The sequence below is a fragment of the Phaseolus vulgaris genome, chromosome 10 (genome assembly GCF_051622355.1).
Source record: "Phaseolus vulgaris cultivar YP4 chromosome 10, ASM5162235v1, whole genome shotgun sequence".
In the NCBI taxonomy this organism is placed as follows: Eukaryota; Viridiplantae; Streptophyta; class Magnoliopsida; order Fabales; family Fabaceae; genus Phaseolus; species Phaseolus vulgaris.
In genome coordinates, this window is record NC_143507.1 from 43,275,070 (window position 1) to 43,296,919 (window position 21,850).

A 21,850-nucleotide genomic window follows, 5' to 3' on the forward strand; every position below is an offset into this window, starting at 1 on the left:
GGATTTTATTTTATTTTCTTACATTGTTTTTATATTCTCTTATTTATTTATGAAAGTGTAATTTTGTGACCCTCTTTAATTAATGAGGTGGACATAAATCTAGAAAATAATAATAATATCATATAGGGGAATGCACAATTAAAACCTTGGTATCTCAAATAATAACAAATTTCAATACTCAAAATATTTGACGAATATAATTTTTTATTTCTTGTGTTAAGACAATTTTCTCACACAATTGTATATAATAGACTTATTATTGACAACAGCAATAGAATGATATATATATATATATATATATTATAAATTAAAATATCATATATCTATTATTTATAATATTATTTTTAATTAGATATTAATTTCAAAATCATTTCACAATAATAGAAATTAATTTAGAAATTAAAATTTTTGTAATCTTTAAAATGATATTTAATTTAGTCAACAGTTAATTATTTTTTTATCTAAATTTAATTTTTTATTTTATGATTTTTTTTTATAGTGAACTCTGTCTAAACATAAAGTGATATATGAATTTCCATTGTTATCACATAAAACAAAAAAACTAGAAGTAACATAAACTTATAGATTAAGTTATCAATTGAAAACAAATTAAGTTACTATTTTAACTTATAATGATCATTAGATTTTGAGAATCTGGCCTAAACTATCTTAACTTGTGAGCTTATTATTGAACTTAAAGTGTGAAAAATAAGGTTTTTTATTTTTTTCAATCTATAGTTTAAAGTGTTTGAACTCTTTTTTGCTGTTGAGTATGTGTCTGGTTAAATGGAAACAAATTATTTATAGGTGAGAGAACCGTTATTTTTTAGTTTTTTTTAATTATTTTGTTAAATATTTTTTGTGTGATTTATTTGTAGTTTCCTACTGAGTTATGAGGTTTTATTAATAAAAAAATTATTTTTTTTTAAAAAGTGGTGAGAGAACTGTTTTTTTTTTCTTCAAAATATGAGTAACCTTGCAGTACTGAACAGGAAAAAAATGGAGGAAGACATAGGTTAAAAAATATTGATCGTTAATTAATATTTTTATTTTATACTAGTGTAAAATTAAATTCATATATTATACTTCCTTCTTATTATTTGTTTCTTTCTACAAAACTGTCAGTTTTTTTTTAGTCCACCACTAATTTTTATTTTATGTCCTTCTAATTTTTCTAATTTAGCTTTTATATTTTATATTTTTAGTTCTTTTGTTATCATGCTATGATATTATTATTGACAGTCTTGCTGATAAAACATGACATATCATACTTTATGATATGGTAAGTGATCATATCAATGTCATCTTAACATTTTTTATAACAGATTTTGGTAAAGAGATAAAAAAATAAAACGTTTGAAAATATTAAATACTATAATGAAAATTTTATTGTACAAGATCAAAATCTAGATTATATGATTAAAATATTATATATATATATATATATATATATATATATATATATATATATATATATATATATATATATATATATATATATATATATAGTGTTGGGCTAGAGATTCGATGTTTGCTCCATTGAGATTGTATTTCAGCCCACCATATTCTTTGTGATGAGAGTTAATACTTTATTTTCTAAAATAGTTTTTTTTTCTCTTAGAATTCATTTTTTTATCACATTGTTTAATTTTTAATACTAAGTTAAGATGTAATGTTTATATTTATATTTTTTAAATAAAATATGTATGGCCTTCTTAAAAAGTAAACTGTGCATTTTTTATTAAATATAATAATTTTTCTCTTATTAATATGAATTTCATTCTCTCTCTTTTTTTCAGTTTTTTTTTACGTTGGTGGTTATCATTATCTTGAGTTTTATGTCATACGTACTCTACAATGTTAGAATAGTGAAATACACATTAGATAGTTAGCATCAAAAGACAAGTATACTAAAAAGTGGAGAATCTCCGTTTCGTAAACCTGGTTTAAAATGTGTGTTTGGGTCTAATTTCGTACACTCCTCTTAAATGATATCGGACATCGACACTCGTATGACATCTGTAGAACACATATCCGTAAAGTGTCCAATTAAAAAAGTATTTGTTAGATTTCTGACAATTCTAGTACGTTTTTAACACAATTTTAAAAAGAAAAAATGTATTAATTTTCTCAAAATTCAAACTTTATTGTATAAATTATTATTATGATTGTAAAAATAAGAAACAAATCATTGTGAACTAGTCATGAAAAACATCTTTCTACTCTAAAAAATAATCTGGAACATACTTGTGCACGTAAATCTTTATTGTCAATTTATATAATTCATAATTATATAATATATAAATTCGTGTCCCTGTGTCCTACATTTTAGAAATTTTACGTATCCCCGTACTTGTGTCTGTGTCATATCAGTGTTCGTGTCAGTGTCTGTGTCATATTAGTGTTCGTGTCAGTGTCTGTGCTACATAGGTTTGTGTCGTATCAGTGTCCGTGCTAAGGTTTGTGTCGAATACATTGGATATCTATATATCAATGAAATATCTAATTAAAAAAAATTTGTTAAATTTTTTATAATTCTAAAATGATTTTAACACATTTTAAAAAGAAGAAATTCATTAATTTTTCAAAAACTTAAATTTATTATATAAATTTTTATAGAAACATCTTTATGCTACAAAAAGAAATTGAAACATATTTGTACATAAATTTTTTATTGTCAATTTATATAATTCATGATTATATATATCCTACATTTTAGAGATGATACGTTTATCTGTGTCCATGTCGATCGGTGTCTGTGTTACATAGCAAATAATAATAATAAACCAAAAATAATTATTAAAACAAATAAAATTAATTTCACTTCCTAGTAATTTTTTTGATTATTTTTATACATGCAAAATTATAACTTTATACTTTATTTCTATAATACATTTTACAGTTTTTCTTAAAAAAAATTTAAACTTGTTGTACCTTTTAACATAAAAGCAAAAGGGTATTCAAAAGAAGGATTAGATTATTAAAGGAGAATTAGAGCGTAGAAACATGTTGGATATAGTGTTACAAAAACAAGGTTTATTTTAAACTGAACTTAAGCATAATCCTTGTTTTATTAGTATATTTAAACAAAAGAGTATGAAAGACTTCTCACAACCTTATATATATATATTAATTAAAAAATAAAATTTATATAAAAAAAATATTATTTCAACATGTAATCAAATTTTCTAAGTAGTAATCGAACACATAATTAATATTTTAAAAGATGATGAAAGCTTAAGAACTCTCTCTTCTCACCATCCTTATAAATACTCGTCACCTTCCTCGTCTTTCTCACAACCCACTTTCTCTACCAGACAAAAACAAAGTGTAACGTTGTTGTTGTTGTTCAAGATTTCCAAAGATGTTTTCAGGTGTGACTGGTTTCATCAAGAGGGGGCAGAGGCTGAAGGGAACAGTGGTGTTGATGCGTAAGAATGTGCTGGACATCAATGCCCTCACTTCTGCTCAAAGTCCCACCGGCATCATCGGTGGAGCACTCGGTTTTGTGGGTGGTGTCATTGGCAGCACCGTTGACACTCTCACTTCCTTTCTCGGACGATCTGTGGCTCTCAGGTTGATCAGTGCCACCGCTGCTGATGGTAACCAACTTCATTAACGACACATGGAAAAAACTGTTATTATGGTACTTCATAGTTAAAATGTTGAATGTGGTTATACAATTTGTTTCTGTCTTTATTCAGTCCAACCAAAAAGGAACACTTCACTGTCACTCTAATGGTGTCTGTGACTCATGAACCAGATACTAAAGAGTTATTTGATAACCGAAGGATCATAGTAAACAGTTTAATAATAAAGCAACCAAGAAGAGGAAACGAAGAAAAATCATGATTTAGCTAAAGAAATGTATTTTACATAGCTTTCACATTCTTTTAATATGATCTTAAACAAGATGGTAAATGGTGAGTTTGTTAGTTCTTTTTGCTGTAAGATGTGTTTCTTTCATATGTGCAGCATCTGGAAAAGGAAAGGTGGGAAAACAAACATTTTTGGAAGGTATTATTACTTCCATAGCAACCTTGGGAGCTGGCCAATCTGCATTCGACGTTCATTTTGAATGGGACAGTGACATGGGAATTCCTGGAGCATTTTACATCGAAAATTTCATGCAAGTTGAATTCTTTCTTGTGAGTTTGATTCTTGAAGATCTTCCTAACCAAGGAACCATTCACTTTGTTTGCAACTCATGGATTTACAATGACAAGAAGTACAAATCTGACCGCATTTTCTTTGCCAACAAGGTAAACCCCTCTCAGCTACTAAACTAGTCAATTTAAATTCTATTTTCCAATCTTGGTATCATCCATGAATGTGAAAATCAATCTGTTAAATATAAACAAATATAGGCATATCTTCCGAGTGAAACACCAGGTCCACTGGTGAAGTATAGAGAAGAAGAATTGAAGACTTTAAGAGGAGATGGAACAGGAGAGCGCAAAGAACATGAAAGGATCTATGACTATGATGTCTACAATGATTTGGGTAATCCTGACTCCAATGCCAGATTGGCTCGTCCAGTTCTTGGAGGATCCACATTGCCTTATCCTCGCAGGGGAAGAACTGGTAGAAAACCAACTAGGAAAGGTAAGACTTTGTGCTGAGATGCTGGGAAACACAAACATACAGTGACTTTTGCTGATATAAAATACAAAAACTTATTATTGTACTAGTTCTAGAATTACTGTTGTTAATTCTGCTATTGCATATCTTAACAGATCCTAAAAGTGAGAGTCGCAGTGACTCTGTTTATCTTCCCAGGGATGAATCATTTGGCCACTTGAAGTCATCAGATTTCCTTGTTTATATACTTAAATCTGCATCTCAAAATGTGATACCTCAATTGCAATCTGCACTCAGATTACAATTCAATCAACCTGAGTTTACTAGCTTTGATGACGTGCGTGGACTCTATGATGGTGGAATTAAGTTGCCTACTGATGCACTTAGCAAGCTTAGTCCAATACCATTGTTCACTGAACTCTTCCGTACTGATGGGGAGCAGGTCCTTAAGTTTCCACCACCTAAAGTAATTCAAGGTAGTGCATTACAAACAATATTTATATTCATAAACATATCATAAGCTGATATATCATTCAAAATGCTTTTATTTGGAGTAGTGAACCAGTCTGCATGGATGACTGATGAAGAGTTTGCAAGAGAGATGATAGCTGGTGTGAATCCTCATATCATCAAAAGACTTCAGGTAAATTTACTACTTCACTGTTAAGAAAGTACATTTTTTATTCGGATTGGTGTTATAAGTTTTTATAAGTTTGATAATGTCAAATTTTTTTTTTTTTTGTAGGAGTTTCCACCTAAGAGCAAGCTAGATAGCCAACTCTATGGTGATAATACTAGTACAATTACCAGAGAACACTTGGAGCCTAACTTGGGTGGACTCACTGTAGAACAGGTAAATTCACATTCTTTTTTCTTTCATCATAGAGTAACATTAAAGAAATTTTCCCTCCCATCCATCTCTAACTTCACAAAAATAAAGCATAAAAGAATTTTTTTATATGATTGAAATGAATTACAAGGACTAAAATATTTTTTGGTTGAACAGGCTATCCAAAACAACAGACTCTTCATACTAGATCACCATGACACACTTATTCCATATTTGAGACGAATCAACGCAACACAGACAAAGGCCTATGCTACTAGAACCATCATTTTCTTACAAGATAATGGAACATTAAAGCCATTGGCCATTGAGCTAAGCAAACCACATCCTGAGGGTGATAATTTTGGTCCTATTAGCAATGTTTATCTTCCGGCAAACCAAGGAGTTGAAACTTTCATTTGGCTACTTGCAAAGGCTTATGTGATCGTAAATGACTCGTGTTATCATCAACTTGTCAGCCATTGGTATAAATTTTGCAAATGACATTTATATGCTCAAACTTAGTTTTTCTATTTATAAATTATTCGTTAATAGCTTTACATGTATGACAGGTTAAACACTCATGCAGTTGTTGAGCCATTCGTCATAGCAACAAACAGACATCTCAGTGTGGTTCACCCTATTCACAAACTTCTTCTTCCACATTATCGTGACACAATGAACATCAATGCACTTGCAAGGAATGTCTTGGTCAATGCAGAAGGTATTATAGAATCAACTTTCTTGTAGGGACGCTATTCATTAGAAATGTCTGCAGTTGTATACAAGGATTGGGTTTTCCCTGAGCAAGCACTGCCTGCTGATCTTATTAAGAGGTAATACTTACAAGTTATTAGCACATCTCTTTTAGTTTCTATGTATTCATTACTTAAGATACAAATAAAAAATTATCTGAAAAGAAGAACTTTATCACGATGTTATAAGGATCCGACACGCCTCTTAAATGGTGCGTCTGTGCCGGACATACGTATCGAACACCGACACTCGTATGATACATATGAGCGAAGTATCCAATTCAATAAATATTTGTTGGATTTATGACAATCTTAACATGATTCTAATACAATTTTAAAAAGGAAAAATACATTAATTTTCTAAAAATTCAAATTTATTGTATAAATTTTTATTATAATTGAAAAAAAAGGAACAAATCCTTTTGAACCATCCATGAAAAACATTGTTCTGCTAAAAAAAATTGAAACATACTTGTACACATAATATATAAATCTATAACCCCGTATTCCCGTATCCTATATTTTAGAGACTATATCAGTGTGAATATAAGTATCAGTGTCTATCCTAATGTTATTTTCTTTTTTGTTATGTAGAGGTGTGGCTGTTGAGGATTCATCTTCTCCACACGGCCTTCGTCTACTGATAGAGGACTATCCTTATGCTGCTGATGGACTAGAGATATGGGCCACCATCAAATCATGGGTGCAAGAATATGTGTTTTTCTACTACAAGTCAGATGCTGCTATTACACAAGATACTGAACTCCAAGCCTTTTGGAAAGAACTTGTTCAGGTTGGTCATGGTGACAAGAAAAATGAACCATGGTGGGTACAAATGCAAACTCGTGAAGAGTTGATTGAATCCTGCACCACACTCATATGGACTGCTTCAGCCCTTCATGCAGCAGTGAATTTCGGACAGTATCCATATGGTGGCTACATCCTTAACCGACCAACTCTTAGTAGGCAATTCATGCCTGAGATTGGATCTCCTGAGTATGATGAGCTTGCTAAGAACCCTCAGAAGGTGTACTTGAAAACCATTACAGGGAAGAGTGATGCCCTTAAAGACCTCACTATAATAGAAGTCTTGTCAAGGCATGCTTCTGATGAGTTGTATCTTGGAGAAAGAGATGGTGGTGAGTTTTGGACTTTTGATAAAGAGCCATTAGAGGCCTTCAAGAGATTTGGAAAGAGATTGGCAGAAATTGAGCAAAAGCTCATCCAAAGAAATAGTGATGAGACACTGAGGAACCGTTATGGTCCAGTGAAGATGCCCTACACATTGCTCTATCCTTCAAGTAAGGAAGGCTTGACTTGCAGAGGTATTCCTAACAGTATCTCCATCTAAAGAGTTATATGCTTGTGTTGCAGTCTAAATAAAAAGAAAATAAACAGTTTAAGTCCTTAGTCTTGCCAAGAGTATGAGTTGTATTGCGTATGCTTGATGTTCTGGATTTTTATAAAATTCTATATTTCTACTCTATGTAATACAAACAATGTAATACAAACATGACATTGATATGATGCGGATATGGATTGATACGATATAAACACGGAGATTGATATGATTGATATGATGCGGACATGGATTGATATGATATAAACACGGAGATTGATATGATGACATGGATTGATACGATATAAATACGGAGATAGTATTCCATCTAAAGAGGTCTATGGTTGTGTTGCAGTCTAAATAAAAAGAAAAGAGTTTAATTCCTTCGTCTTCCCGAGAGTATGATTTGTATTGCGTTTGTTTGGTGTTCTGCATTAATAAAATTCTATATTTCTACTGTTTATACCATGTTAGATTTACATTATTATGTAGAGCAACTTTCATGTTTGGAAATAGTAATTCAAACACCAAAGTTTGTTCCAAGACTAACCATGAAATTGAATTATAAAGGAATTTAAATAAGAAAATGATGATAGTTTGATAATTTTCGGAGTTACCATCCTTATTAATATGATGAATTTAAATAAATATATACAATAAAAAATAAATTTATAATTAAATAATATGGAAAAATATTAAAATAATAATAGGAATAGTAGTAATAATAATTGTAGGAGGAGGATGGCTAATAGTAGTGGTAAGGTTAGTAGCAGTAGTTGTTACGGTGGTGGTAGTGATAATACTTACGGTGGTGTTAGCAGTAGTGGTCGTAGCAGCGATGGTGGTAACGGGGTAGCGTTAGTAGTAGTGTAGTCATTGTGATAGTAGTAATTGTGGTAGTGGTAATAAGATTAGTGAGAGTAAAAATAGTGGTTATGTAATATAAAAAATTTATTAAATAGAAATCAATTTTAAATATTAAAATAATTAAGCATTATATTGATTAAATTAGAGATAATTTTATAAATTAATAAAATTATTGGTATTAAAGTAGTTTATGTGGTAGTGATAATGATAGTATTTTTAAAATTAAAATAAAGTTTATATTATATTTATGATATGTATTTTTTAAATATTTTTACAAATTTATTGCATCTTCTTTGTTATAAATATTATATTATATCTATACCTAAATAGTATATCACTTTTTTTTTTGTGTGTATATGTTTGTTTTTTCATTTTATTCTTATATCAATATTTTATTTTATTATTTTATAAATATATAATAAGAGGCTTTTTGTCATTTTATTATTATCTTAGACATTCTGTCATTTCTTATTTTGGGTATTTATTCTCATTTTTTCTAATTTTATAATATGAAAATCAAACTTAACTTTCTTAATAAATTCTCACTTCCTTATTCAAAAAGTAAAAAACTTTCCATTTTTCTCTCTCTTACTTGTCCTTAAATTGATCAGTTACAATATTAATGTATCTGAAATTTCACTCCCTTCTCTCACATCCTTTTCTCTTTGAGACAAACGCATTCTCACATTTCTTTTCTTTTTTGTAAATAAGTACTTATTCTCATCCTCATTTTTTTTTGTCTATTTTTTCTGGTTTTGTTCTACGTGTTCCATCTTCTTTATTCCATTCCCAGTTTCGATGTTAATAGGAGTGAGACTTCGACTTTTTCCGACGCCAACAAAAAATATCCTTATATTTGGGTTATTCCTAGTGTCTTATTGTTAACTATGGTTACTTTTTTCGCTTGATTTGTCTATTCATCAAATCCAGAATAGTTCAATTTTTCAATATGTATGGTCTTGGACCATAAATAATGATATTTCTTTAGAGTTTGGGTACTTGATCGATTCACTTACTTCTATTATGTCAATATTAATTACTACAAGACATTCTCGTTCTTATTTATTGGGTTTTCTTAGTTTTTTTTCTTCTTTGTAATTCTTTTGCCTTTGCATGGAAAGTTAAACCTTTTGGTTGATTCCTTTGTGATTCCCCATTGAGTTCTGAGGTTTTAATCAATAAAAGTTTATTTTTCAATTCTTTATAGTAGTTGTTTTTATTGTCTAATCTCCTGGAAAAACTAGTTTTTGTGAGAGGTTGTACTTGAACGCATGATTGAGAGTTTTCCTTATCTTAAATTTTGGTTTCTTAGTTAGTTTGTATTGTTCTAATTAATTTCTTGGGCGCATGATTCAAGAGAGAGGAGATAAACATTCTCATGGAGTATACACATGGAACAAAGTGGATATTGATTAAACCAGTAGACGCATGTTTTACTGGTGAGTTTCAGTTGAATCAGATCAACATATGTTCAATTTGATTTAGCTCTGTTGGAGGAATGAGAAAGGAATAATCTTTAGATAACCTATGAGGAATTCATTGGTGGAAGAACTTGTGAGTCAATATGCATTCTTTATTGATTTAAACCATGATTTATATTTTCTTGCAGATAGGTTTTGAATTCTATTCCCTGGAATCACTATTAGATTTATTGGGAGACACTTGGGATGATCTGACCACTTCTATACTATCATCTATCTAGCGTTAGACAAGTCAATGTTGGAATTATATTTAATTTGAGTGCTAAACGACAACTATCAATGACTCTTTTTAATATTTCAATGTTGGGATTAGTTACTAGTTCAAATTTGATACAAAATTTTTTTTTGGAATTAATAGGAATGTGTTCTTATTTATAAATAGGCCTTTGCTTTACCAGTCCTATTATGACAAATGTTTGTCAAAAAGCATTTGTAACTAATCGTGTTGGGAATTTTGGATTATTATTGGAAATTTTAGGTATTAATTGGATAATGGGTAGTTTTGGAATTTCGACATATATTTCAAATTATAAATAATTTGATTTCTAAAAATGAAATGAATATTTTTTTTTTTACTTTGTTTGCCCTATTACTATATTTTGTGGTTCAGTTGCCAAATTGGTCCAATTTTCTCTTCATGTATTGCTACATGATGCTTTTCTCTCGACTTCTTCCTCTTTTCGTAGTTCTACCCAAAATAATGAACACAATAGTTTTTGTAGGTCTAATAAAAGTAATATTAGGGGCTAATTTAGCTACTACTCAAAAAGATATTAAGAAAAAATTGGTCTAGGTTTAGAGTGTGTTGTGCCACGATCCAACAAACTCGTCTGGACAGAAAAGAATTTTGATAAAAAGAGAGGTCCTACCGGGAGTCGAACCCAGGTCGCTGGATTCAAAGTCCAGAGTGCTAACCACTACACCATAGAACCAATACAATTTACATCCATTATTCATTCAATGGAATGAAGAACCATAACATAACATTACTATGGTTAAAAATAGTTTGAAGTTTAGACGCAATGTAGTACTCTTTCTACCACTATGTTAATACAGAAAGGAAATAGTTTCAATGAAATTCTTAGATTTTTTTTTTATATAAAACACTCATGTCGATAAAATGTCTTGAATCCTATTTACGGTGAGAAATGAAAAACGGGTGAATTTAAATCTCCCCCTTGTACAATGCGTAATCGATGGATGACCTATGTATAAATTTAAAATAAGTCTTTGGATTCGAATAAAAAAAAAACAACTTTGTTGAGATATATTTGTTTGGTCAAAAGAGTCATTCGAATATTTTGGTCTTATATTGATAATTGATTTCACTTAGAATAGAGAAGAGAGGATAGGCTCATTACCAAAAAAATTGGTAAATTTCCAATAAGTAATTGAGTGTGAGAGTCAAATGAATCGAAAGATTCATGTTTGGTTCGGGAAGAGATCATAAACATTTTGAAATGGATGGAAAGAGAGTCTATTTTTATTAAGTGATTTATTAGATAATTGAAAACGGAAAATTATGGAGAACTATTCGAAACTTAGAAGAATTACATGCAGGTTTTGTTCCAATTGTTCTATCTTCTTTACATGTACTGTGTGTTTTTATATATAGTTTTTGTATTTGTTTACAGTTGTTGTCATCCAACAGATGAAGTTTGGTCTCTTGGTTGAATTAAGATGAGTGACTCTTTGTCCAACGCGCTCTCTTCTCCACTTCCCATCATTTACTCTGTTTCCTCCACTTTCAAATGAGTAAGTTTCTCAATTTCTTTTGTAAGACACTACAACTGTAAAACTAACCATGTTTTGTTTTCAGCGTTTCAGATATCCACATGACATTTGTTGCTTATTTCTTCATTGTTTCCCCCCTAAATCCTTTTTCTTTTTTTCTTTTTATTAAAGACTCAAATGTTCTTTCTTTTTTTCTTATCAGGAGCACTAAAATGATTGTTTTATAAACATTAATCATTCACTACTTCTTTTTTGTCTTCAAAGATGATTTTTTAAAGCCTTTTAAACTAAAAAGAGATAAATGTTTAATTAAGCTTACTTACGTGTTTCTATTTTGTTTTAAAGCTTATTGGATAAGAAGGTGTAAAAGTCATTATTCCATAGGGGTAAAGAAGACTCCGAGGAGGAAGCACAAAGATAAAGATGAAAACAAGAGAGCTTATTTATTTATTATTATTCTCATTGGCGCTTTTAATGTAAATGAGAGAAATGGTTACAGGAAGATGATGCAATCATTTATTTGTATTGTATTTCTTCTAATGTAACATGATTAGTGACATTAAAGTTATTAAAATATTCTTTCTTATTTGTATATTTAATTGATGGATTTAGTTTTAATAAATCTTATTAAATATATAATAGATACATATAACTTCTTTCATTCAATTTTGAATATTAAACATAATTATATATAAATAATAAAATAAAAAATGCAGATACTTGATCGATTCACTTACTTTTATTATGTCAATATTAATTACTACAATTGACATTCTCGTTCTTATTTATAGTGATAACTATATGTCTCATGATCAAGGAAATTTGAGATTTTTTGCTTATATGACTCTTTTTAATATTTCAATGTTGGGATTGGTTACTAGTTCAAATTTGATACATTTTTTTTTTAGAATTAATAGGAATGTGTTCTTATTTATTAATAGGCTTTTGGTTCACCCGTCGTATTACGAAAAATGCATGTCAAAAAGAATTTGTAACTAATTGTGTAGGGAATTTTGGATTATTATTGAAAATTTTAGGTATTTATTGGATAACGGATAGTTTAAAATTTCGGCATTTGTTTCAAATTATAAATAATTTGATTTCTAAAAGTGAAATGAATTTTGACAAAAAAGGTACTACCGGGAGTCGAACGCTGGATTCAAAGTCCAGAGTGCTAACCACTACACCATAGAACCACTACAATGGAAGCTTTTGTCGGATATTCTTCAGCTAAAAGTCAAAATATGGTTTTATGGGTGGTTTAACAAAACATGTACCAATTACAAAAACTTTTTTTTTAGTGGGTACACTCTCTCTGGTATTCTACCCTTTGCTTGTTTTTTTATCTAAGGATGAGATTCTTAATGAGATCTCTAGTGTCTCTTTATTAGCTTTAGTTGTGTTGGAGTTTTTTTTTACTAAGTTAGAATTTTCAAATAATTTTTTTAAAGTGTTAGAACTAGATAGATTTTGCAATTGAAAAAAAAGAATGAGTATCTAATTCTAAGAAGTATCATTCTTTTAGGGAATCTTCCAATTGATATCAATATATCAAATTCTAGAATTATATATTTAAATTAGATTATTATATATCTAATAGGAATCTTGGAAAGAGAATTAGTCTATTCATAAGAGGAGATGAGATCATATAAAAAATATAATTGATTCTTTTCTTTGTTTGGGCTCCTAGTCATTTACTGGAAGTTTCGTGTTTAATATCGATATTTTAAAAACAAATCCAATAAATATTAGTGTAGTGTTATGTGTACTTTTTTTTTTTTTGGAAAAGGAGTGTGAGTCCAAGTTGTTTATTTCAAAGAATAAATTGGATTCAACCACTATGTCCCGCGAATTACTTCTGAATTCATTTTCTTTTTTTGAATAATTTAGAAAAAGCTTAAAGAACCATAGCATTTTGCGCTTCATTGGTAATCAACTTTGATTCTCTGTTAATCAAGAATTTGGGACTATTACTATGGTTAAAAATAGTTTGAAGTGTAGTGCTCTTTCTACCACTATGTTAATATAGAAAGGAAAACGGTTTCAATAAAATTCTTAGATTTTTTTTTCAATATAAAACACCCATGTCGATAAAATGTATTGAATTCTATTTAAGGTGAGATATGAAAAACGGGTGAATTTAAACCTCCCCTTTGTACATTGCGTAATCGATGGATGACTTATGTATAAATTAAAAATAAGTCTTTGGATTTGAATAAAAAAACAATTTTGTTGACATATATTTGTTTGGTCAAAAGAGTCATCTGAATATTTTGGTCTTATATTGATAATTGATTTCAATTAGAATAGAGAAGAGAGGATAGGCTCATTATAAAAAAATGGTAAATTTCGAATAAGTAATTGAGTGTGAGAGCCAAATGAATCGAAAGATTTATGTTTGGTTCAGGAAGAGATCATAGATATTTTGAAATGGATGGAAAGAGAATCTACTTTCATTAAGTGATTTATTAGATAATCGAAGACAGAAAATGTGGAGAACTATTCGAAACTAACTTAGAAGAATTACATACATGTTTTGTTTCAATTGTTCCATCTTCTTTACATGTAATGTGTGTTTTTTTATAGAGGATTTTCTATATTGTTTTTGTATTGGTTTATATTTGTCGTCATCAAGCGCATGAAATTTGGTCGGTTGAATTAAGATGATTGACTCTTTGTCCAACGCGCTCTCTTCTCCACTTTCCCTCACTTACTCTGTTTCCTACATTCTCAAATGAGTAAGTTTCTCAATTTCTTATCAAGAGCACTAAAATGATTGTTTTATAAACATTAATCATTCACTACTTCTTTTCTATCTTCAAAGATAATTTTTTTAAACCTTTAAAACTAGAAAGAGATAAATGTTTTATTAAGCTTATTTACATGTTTCTGTTTTGTTTTCTAGTTTCTTGGATATGAAGGTGTAAAGTCATTAGTCCAAAGAGGTAAAGAAGACCTGAGGAGAAAGTAAAAAAAAAAAATAGATGAAAACTTTATTTATTTATTTCCATTTACACTTTTTAACGTAAAGAAAACAGATTAAATGATAATGTAATTATATATTTCTTCATTATTAGTAACATTAAAGTTATTAAAATATTATTTTTTATTTATATATTTAGTTGATGAATTTAATTTTAATAAATTTTATTAAATATATAATAAAAACAGGTAAATTTTTTATTTAATTTTAAATATTAAACATAAGTATATATAAATAATAAAATAAAAAATGTCAAGTTAAAAATTATTATATATATTTAACAGATCTTAAAAGAGATATTTAATTATTTTAAAATTAAAACAATTACTCAATTATTTATTTTATTAAATAAATAAATAAATTATTTTTTAAGAGATGAATAATTACACTTTTTTTTGAAAAAATATTATTATTATTATTATTATAACTATTAAAATAAAATTATATTATTAAATTATAAAATATTTTTATTAAAAATTATTGTAATTTTTTTTCTAATTTTGTTGAATACATTTTTTTATTGTGTAAGTTGTTTTTTATTGAAAAAAATTATTTGAATTTATAAAAATTAGTTATATTTAAAGGATAAAATTGTAAAAAAAATTGGATTTTTTTTTTCTAAAATTTAAATTTCTCTAGATTTTTAAAATTCAAAATTTCAATTTTGAATAAATAATTGTTTATTTTTAATATTCTAATAAAATATAAAAATTGAAAAAAAAGGAATTCCCCTAAATATTGTTATATATTATATAATTACTTTCTTGTTATCTTTTGTATCAAAAGTTACCATTTTCTTCTTTTTGTCTCTTGTGTTTGTTGATATTGCATGTTAACACGTGAGCAAGCATCAACCTGAAAGAGAAAATAACGTTTGGCAACAAGGAAAACAAAAACCAGACACTTGAAAGCGAAGAAGCAGTGAAGAAGGAAAGGGAGAATGTGAGTGTGAATTTGAGTTGAATTTGAATTTGAATTTGAATGTGAATGGGGAATCAGAAGCAGAAGTGGACGCAGGACGAAGAAGACGCGCTCATCGCCGGAGTTGAAAAGCACGGTCCCGGAAAGTGGAAGAACATTCTCAAAGATCCCCAATTCGCCCCTTTTCTCACTTCCCGTTCCAACATCGACCTCAAGGTAAACCCTTTAACCCCTAACACCTTTTCTTTTCTTCAATTATTACAATTGGGATTAGGGTTAGGGTTCTTACAATCCCCCTCTTCCAGGACAAATGGCGGAATTTGAGCGTCAGTAACGGTTCTCAAGGCTCTAAGGACAAACCTAGGATTCCTAAGCTCAAGGCTCTTCCCGCTCCTCCTTCTGCTACCACCTCCTCCACCACAACCGCCACCTCTCAAAACGCCGCTCCTGCTACTCAAAACCGGCCTTCTGATGTCGCTGTCCCTGATTCTTCTCCGAATGACCAAGATGTCAAAAACCCTCCGAGGTATGACGATAGAACTGTATATGTACTGTGCTCTTTATTAATTTGCACCAATTAACAGTTGTCTGATGCTGTATTTGCAGTCATTGTTGTTCACATTCATTGAATCCCAATTAGAAATTCGAATTCTTTTGTTATAAATGTGAAAACATTACAGGCTATGTGTTCTTCTGCCAATTAAGATCATATTCTGAGGGGCTCTTGGTATTTTTGTTCTTTTATCAGGTATAATGCAATGGTTTTTGAAGCTCTATCAGCACTAAAAGATAATAATGGATCGGACCTAAATGCCATTGTTACTTTCATCGAGGTCAGATGAAGATCTTTATTACCAATGTTTCCATATATATATATATATATATTTATTGTAAAGTGGTTTAGAATTCTTATTTCTGAGATTATATATGATAGGGGTTTTACATTTCAAAACCTAGAATGGGAATGCATATCAATTTCAAGATGTAATTCTGTGATCATACTCTTTATAGATCTGAGTTTTTGAGTTGCACTGTTCTTTAAGTTTTCTCACTTACCAGGGCAGTCCTATTGGAGAGTATAAACATTTTTTTTGTCCGTCAAAGTATAAATATTTCCGGTGGTAACAACTGACTTGCAATATTGTAATTTATGCCTTTGCCGTCTTCACATAAATTGGAGTATTAAGATCAATTCTTGAACTCCCAGACCCTAATAATGATTTTGTTATGATCTTTTAGAAGTAGTATGTTTAGGCCCTGCTTTTTTTTTTTTTTTTTTATGGGGGAGAGGGGAGTTGGAAATTAATTTAACACGGTATGTGTATTGTGCGTGCTCTTCTTTACTTTGTATTATAATTTATTTGAGAATTTTTTATGTAACTAACAACCGCTACACATAATACTGCAGCAAAAACATCAGGTTCCTCAAAATTTTAGAAGGGCATTAAGTACAAGGTTGAGGAGGCTTGTTAGTCAAGGGAAACTTGAAAAGGTAATTTAGTTTCTACTTGGTGAATTGGTGACTTGACTGATGTATTGCATATTATAGTTGAGTGTGAGCCTTGGGACAATGGGAGGTTGTTTCTTACTGTTTCAAATTCTCGAAACAACCTCTCTGCTTGGTAGAGGAAAACTATGTATGGGACTCTCATGCATTGGACTTCTTTTTCGTATATTTTACTAATTTATTCATTTCTATTATTTCAACTTGTAGATATCATGCTCAGTTTTATCATTGAAGCATGTTACTTGGTTGACATAGCTTTTTAATGTCTGTGTAATTAGTTACTGAATCATTGTTCTTTTTTTCCCTATTATCTGCCTCCTCCTATGTTCCTAAATTTTGTGCTCTTATTTCGAAGTTGCTAAACTTGGTTAATATATTATTGTTCTTTACTACATATTTGTATTCAAGTTTCTAATTGGAGTTCCTTGAAGGGAAATTATAGATTTTGTTACTTGTTCGTAGTAATTCTAATATGGGTGGGGGAAAGATATGCAATTATGCTTATTTGTTATGACTACAGCCTATTTTTTTCTGTAAAGTTTGATCATTTTAGACTTTTTATATGTATATGCAGTACTGAACCATTAGTTTTTTTTTCTATACACATTTAATTGTGCATTTGTGCTTTTTTTGTACGCACAAATATTGCACGCATGCATGGACACAAACATATATGTGAACACTTTTGAAATTGTTAATAATCTTTATTGACTATTGATAATGTATTATAAAGTAATTAGTAATGTGATCTAAATATTTGCACATTTTATGTAGTTTTACAAAATCAAAATCATCATACCTCTGTTGTAGTACAGTGTATATATGCGTTTCAATTTAGGACTCTTTCTGTTCCTCTTCTTCCAATAGGGGCCCACCTTCTTATCGGGACTTTCCATACAAACAGAAATTTCATATTTAAGTTTAATGGTCTTCAAGCTTGTTTTCATTCTTGTAGGATTTATCTACTTTTTACCATCTACAGGTACAAAATTGTTACAAAATAAAAAAGGATGTCCCCTCCGGAACAAAATCACCTTTACCAAGACCAAAGGATGTCCGACCAGCACCGTCACAACCACAACCACAATGGCAATCCTCAGCTTCTGTCTTTACAACATCTAATGAGACAGTAAAGGAAGCTGCAGATACTGCAGCCTACAGAATTGCCGATGCTGAAAGTAAATCATATCTGGCTGCGGAAGCAGTAAAGGAGGCAGAAAAAATATCATTGCTGGTTGAACATAGTGATTCAATGTTGCAGCTAGCAAAAGACATATATGAACAATGTACTATAGATAAGATAACTTTCCTGCCTATAATTTATGATTGTTTTGAATCGTATTGATTATCTATAACTATCATTGATCTTGTGATCTATTCATGCAGGTTCTCGTGGTGAAATTATCCTTTTGGCTTAAGATGGTCAACGAAAGGTCTATAAATAGATTCATCCTGATGTTGGTTTCTAAATGTAAAATTGTGTATCAAATGAGATACTCTTTTAACATTTTTTTGGGTGTATTTTATCAACACTCCAAAAGCATGTTACATAAAGTAGTCTTCTGCGGATGTGGGGGTGAGAGATATTTCCATTGTTTTAGAGAATCGGGAGAGTGATGGTTTCAACTTTCAAGAAGTGTTTGGCCCTAATTCAGTCCATATACAATAATCATCATAGCGAAATGTAAAAATTTAGAAGCGAACCAAAAAGGGTATGAAAACTAACTCGACTTGAAAGAATTACTATTCGGGTTACTACTGTATATAACATAATTAAAAATATATTCATGATTCATAAAATAGTTCAAATACATAACATAATTAAACATAGATTCATATAATTCATAAAATGGTCCAAATACATAATATATAATATAATTAAAAGTAGATTTGGCATTGCACGAGAATAGAGGCGTGAGTGGTGGTGAATCGTGTGCGCGAGCGACAACGTGAGTAGTGGTGTGGCGACGCAAACGGAGGCATGAGCGGTAGTGAGAACGGAGTTGCAAGTTGTAAAGGGTTGTGAAATTAGGGTTTCTTGTTTTATTTGGATTGGATTTTCAGTTTTTTTAATGGGCCGAGTCATTGATCGGAGAGGCCCAGAGATCATCGGATCACTCTGAACGAGACCAATTTCAATCCACCTCACAATTCGACTTGTTTTCTTCTTAAAAGATCTAGATCGCGATCTTGACAACACTGGTGATGAGAGATGACTACAAGAAAGATGCATGATCATCCATTAGTCCTAAGACTAGGAAACCTAATATAATAGTGCAATTTTAGCAAGTATATTTCTACATATTGTAAGGCATAAATAGTCTTAATCCAATCGAAATCAACATTAAAATAAATAAATTCTAGTCCAACTTAGTTAATTTCCATAAAATGTTGAATTTTTCATTATTTGTCAAATAATGTTTGTCCTTTGGTTAGTACGATTTCCTTTTAACTTTTGTCTTGTGATATCTGTATATTTTATGGTGAAAAATTAAGTGCCTCTCAAAACCAACATACCTATTTTATGGTGAAAAATTAAGTGCCTCTCAAAACCAACATACTCAAGGTATTGTTAATTTTGAAGTTCAGAGTTTTATAATGGTTCTGTTCTTGAAAGACACCTTAAAGGGTCAAGGGAGGAAGACATATTTAAATTGTTCACGGCAAGTGATTATTGATTGTACTTGAACAAGCTCTCAGAGTTGCAGTGTTGGACAAAGTGAGTTAGTTTTTGTAATTACTTTTCTATTCCTCCTAATAAGGACTAAGAGAATGGAGTTTATCTTTGAAATCACTTTTTCATTCTCATATATGTCATCAATTTTTTGACCTCAAACTTATTGAAATAACATTGTTAAGATCTATCACTACATCTGATATATTGTTTGTTTTGGAATTCGAAATTTTATCATAGTTTTATCTTTAAAGGCATATTGAGGAGTTAAAGGAGAAATGTCTATTTAAATTACATTTTAACCTCAATTTCTAAATTATGTGAGATTATTGAATATATAAAAAAAAATTAGGTTATGTTGTCAAAAATTTTGTATTTTAATAAGAATGTATTTCAATAGAATCTCTTTCTTCTTTATTATCATGTTATTTCTATCCTTACTTAAGTTGAAGTTGTCACTTGTTATGATAAATCTCATTTCTAAATAATTTATTGCTATCTCTTTTGGTGGGTTCTATAAATTATTTGCTCACCTATAAGCAAAGAATTATATGTATTCTACAAATATAATGACAATATGCGAAAACAAAAATAGGTTGGAGATAGGAACACTACATACATTTTTATTTTTAAGTATGGTTAAATAATAATATTCTCTTCAAATTGTGGACATTTTAATATTTCATGTTAAGATATAAAATGTATAACATTATACTATTTAATTTTTCTACGTAATATATATAAATTTTGTCCATGTTTAGCATTTATATCAATACCTATATTATTGTATAGTGTATACACTTTTAGGTAAAATAATAATTTTTTGTGTTATGTTATCCGTTTTCTACGCAAAAACACATTTATCTACAAAATGAATCATTAAAAGACAAATCTCAAACATACAAAAACATTAGGTTCAAAACATTAATATTGGTGCATATTAATGTTAAGTCACAGGGCATTCAGGTGCTAGCTTCCAATGCTAGGTCAAATTTTTAAACTTCTTTTGGTACATATATTTTCTGAACATTAGATTTTTTTTTCATTAAAAAAAGGAAATTTAATTTCCTTTGTTGATCCAATATGTTAGTTATAATTTGTTTGTCATTACACATATAATTATTACAATTTATTTGAATTGAGGTAAGAAAATTTTGTGTACAAATTCTCTATTAATCTCTATATCTTTTTCCTACACTTTTATACTCTTTTTTTAAAATTTCAATAATATCTCTTTAATTATGGTGGGAATGTGATGTCTCTCTTTTAATTTTTAATAATTGGTTTATGGTGAACTTTGGTGGTTGAGGTAAGTTTTGATGATTGTATTTTCGTTCAATTTTTTTAAGTCACAAAATAGAGAAAATGGAGTCCAAAATTAAAATAAAATTATCTTAGTACCAGTTTATCTCGAATCGAATCTTCTCGTCAACTCTCTCACATAAATGTTACAACTGAACAAAAACGAAAGTGTTACAACCAGAATGAAGAGATGCTACTTTTATATATATATATATATATATATATATATATATATATATATATATATATATATATATATGGTTTGGTGCCCATTTGAGTGTAATAATGTATCGTTTCCACCAATTGGTTGTGAAAGCTTTGTCCCTTAAATCTTAGATGATGTTCAGTTTTGGTTGTAAATGCTATACGATATTGTGTTGGTATAAAGTGAAATTTCTTTTCCATTTTAAATGCTTGTATAGCTTTAATGGTGATGCCTTTGGAAAATGATTGAGGATGAAACTGAATATATAAGAACAAGAAGAAGATGTGATTTGGGCATTCTAAATATGTTAAATGCTGTTCAATATTTTTTTTTTAGATATATAATAACATGTTATACACATTTAACAAATTGGTAAAAAACATGAAAATTAAAAAAAATACTCAATGATATAATGTATGGGAAAAAGTTGATGATAAATTAGTAAAATAATAATATTTCGGTGATAAAATTGCGAATAAACAAAAAATTCATACTTGATAAAGTAAAATCTATTTCTGCATATTAAGAAATACAAGACGTTTGAATAAGATATTATTTATAATTAATTGACTTTTTCTTTTCTTTTTTTACTATGCATAATTTTTATAAAAATGTTTTATTAACACCTTCACCTTCTGCCCACTAACATATACTTGAACCCGCAAACATTTCATT

The 21,850-nt window shown here is 29.4% G+C and overlaps 2 protein-coding genes, 1 non-coding gene and 1 pseudogene across 3 annotated transcripts; 3 read left to right on the top strand and 1 right to left on the bottom strand.

Moving 5' to 3' along the window:
- The first annotated feature begins 3,310 nt into the window (after nt 1–3,310).
- LOC137819039 (linoleate 9S-lipoxygenase) lies at nt 3,311–6,886 on the top strand. Its single transcript, XM_068622753.2, has 9 exons — nt 3,311–3,602; nt 3,976–4,262; nt 4,368–4,605; nt 4,737–5,057; nt 5,139–5,224; nt 5,327–5,434; nt 5,588–5,892; nt 5,980–6,243; nt 6,757–6,886. Exons 1-8 carry the CDS (start codon nt 3,365–3,367, stop codon nt 6,155–6,157), a joined length of 1,761 nt encoding a protein of 586 aa, XP_068478854.2. The 5' UTR covers nt 3,311–3,364; the 3' UTR covers nt 6,158–6,243; nt 6,757–6,886.
- LOC150024837 (linoleate 9S-lipoxygenase-4 pseudogene) lies at nt 6,877–7,646 on the top strand (annotated as a pseudogene).
- Nucleotides 7,647–10,709: 3,063 nt separating this feature from the next.
- TRNAQ-UUG (transfer RNA glutamine (anticodon UUG)) lies at nt 10,710–10,781 on the bottom strand. The gene has a single exon. It is a non-coding gene; the product is annotated as a tRNA-Gln (tRNA).
- Nucleotides 10,782–15,342: 4,561 nt separating this feature from the next.
- LOC137819017 (telomere repeat-binding factor 5) lies at nt 15,343–18,630 on the top strand. The gene is made up of 6 exons (XM_068622714.2): nt 15,343–15,703; nt 15,793–16,013; nt 16,236–16,320; nt 16,896–16,979; nt 17,977–18,280; nt 18,381–18,630. The coding sequence occupies exons 1-6, from the start codon at nt 15,554–15,556 to the stop codon at nt 18,410–18,412; spliced, it is 876 nt and encodes a 291-aa protein (XP_068478815.2). The 5' UTR covers nt 15,343–15,553; the 3' UTR covers nt 18,413–18,630.
- The last annotated feature ends 3,220 nt before the right edge of the window (nt 18,631–21,850 follow it).

Coding starts and splice junctions, on each gene's coding strand:
- LOC137819017 (XM_068622714.2), top strand. CDS start 15,554: ATGGGGAATCAGAAGCAGAAGTGGACGCAGGACGAAGAAGACGCGCTC. Junction 16,980..17,976: donor GTCAAGGGAAACTTGAAAAG/GTAATTTAGTTT, acceptor TACCATCTACAG/GTACAAAATTGTTACAAAAT. Junction 18,281..18,380: donor AAAAGACATATATGAACAAT/GTACTATAGATA, acceptor CTATTCATGCAG/GTTCTCGTGGTGAAATTATC.
- LOC137819039 (XM_068622753.2), top strand. CDS start 3,365: ATGTTTTCAGGTGTGACTGGTTTCATCAAGAGGGGGCAGAGGCTGAAG. Junction 5,058..5,138: donor ACCACCTAAAGTAATTCAAG/GTAGTGCATTAC, acceptor TATTTGGAGTAG/TGAACCAGTCTGCATGGATG. Junction 5,225..5,326: donor ATATCATCAAAAGACTTCAG/GTAAATTTACTA, acceptor TTTTTTTTGTAG/GAGTTTCCACCTAAGAGCAA.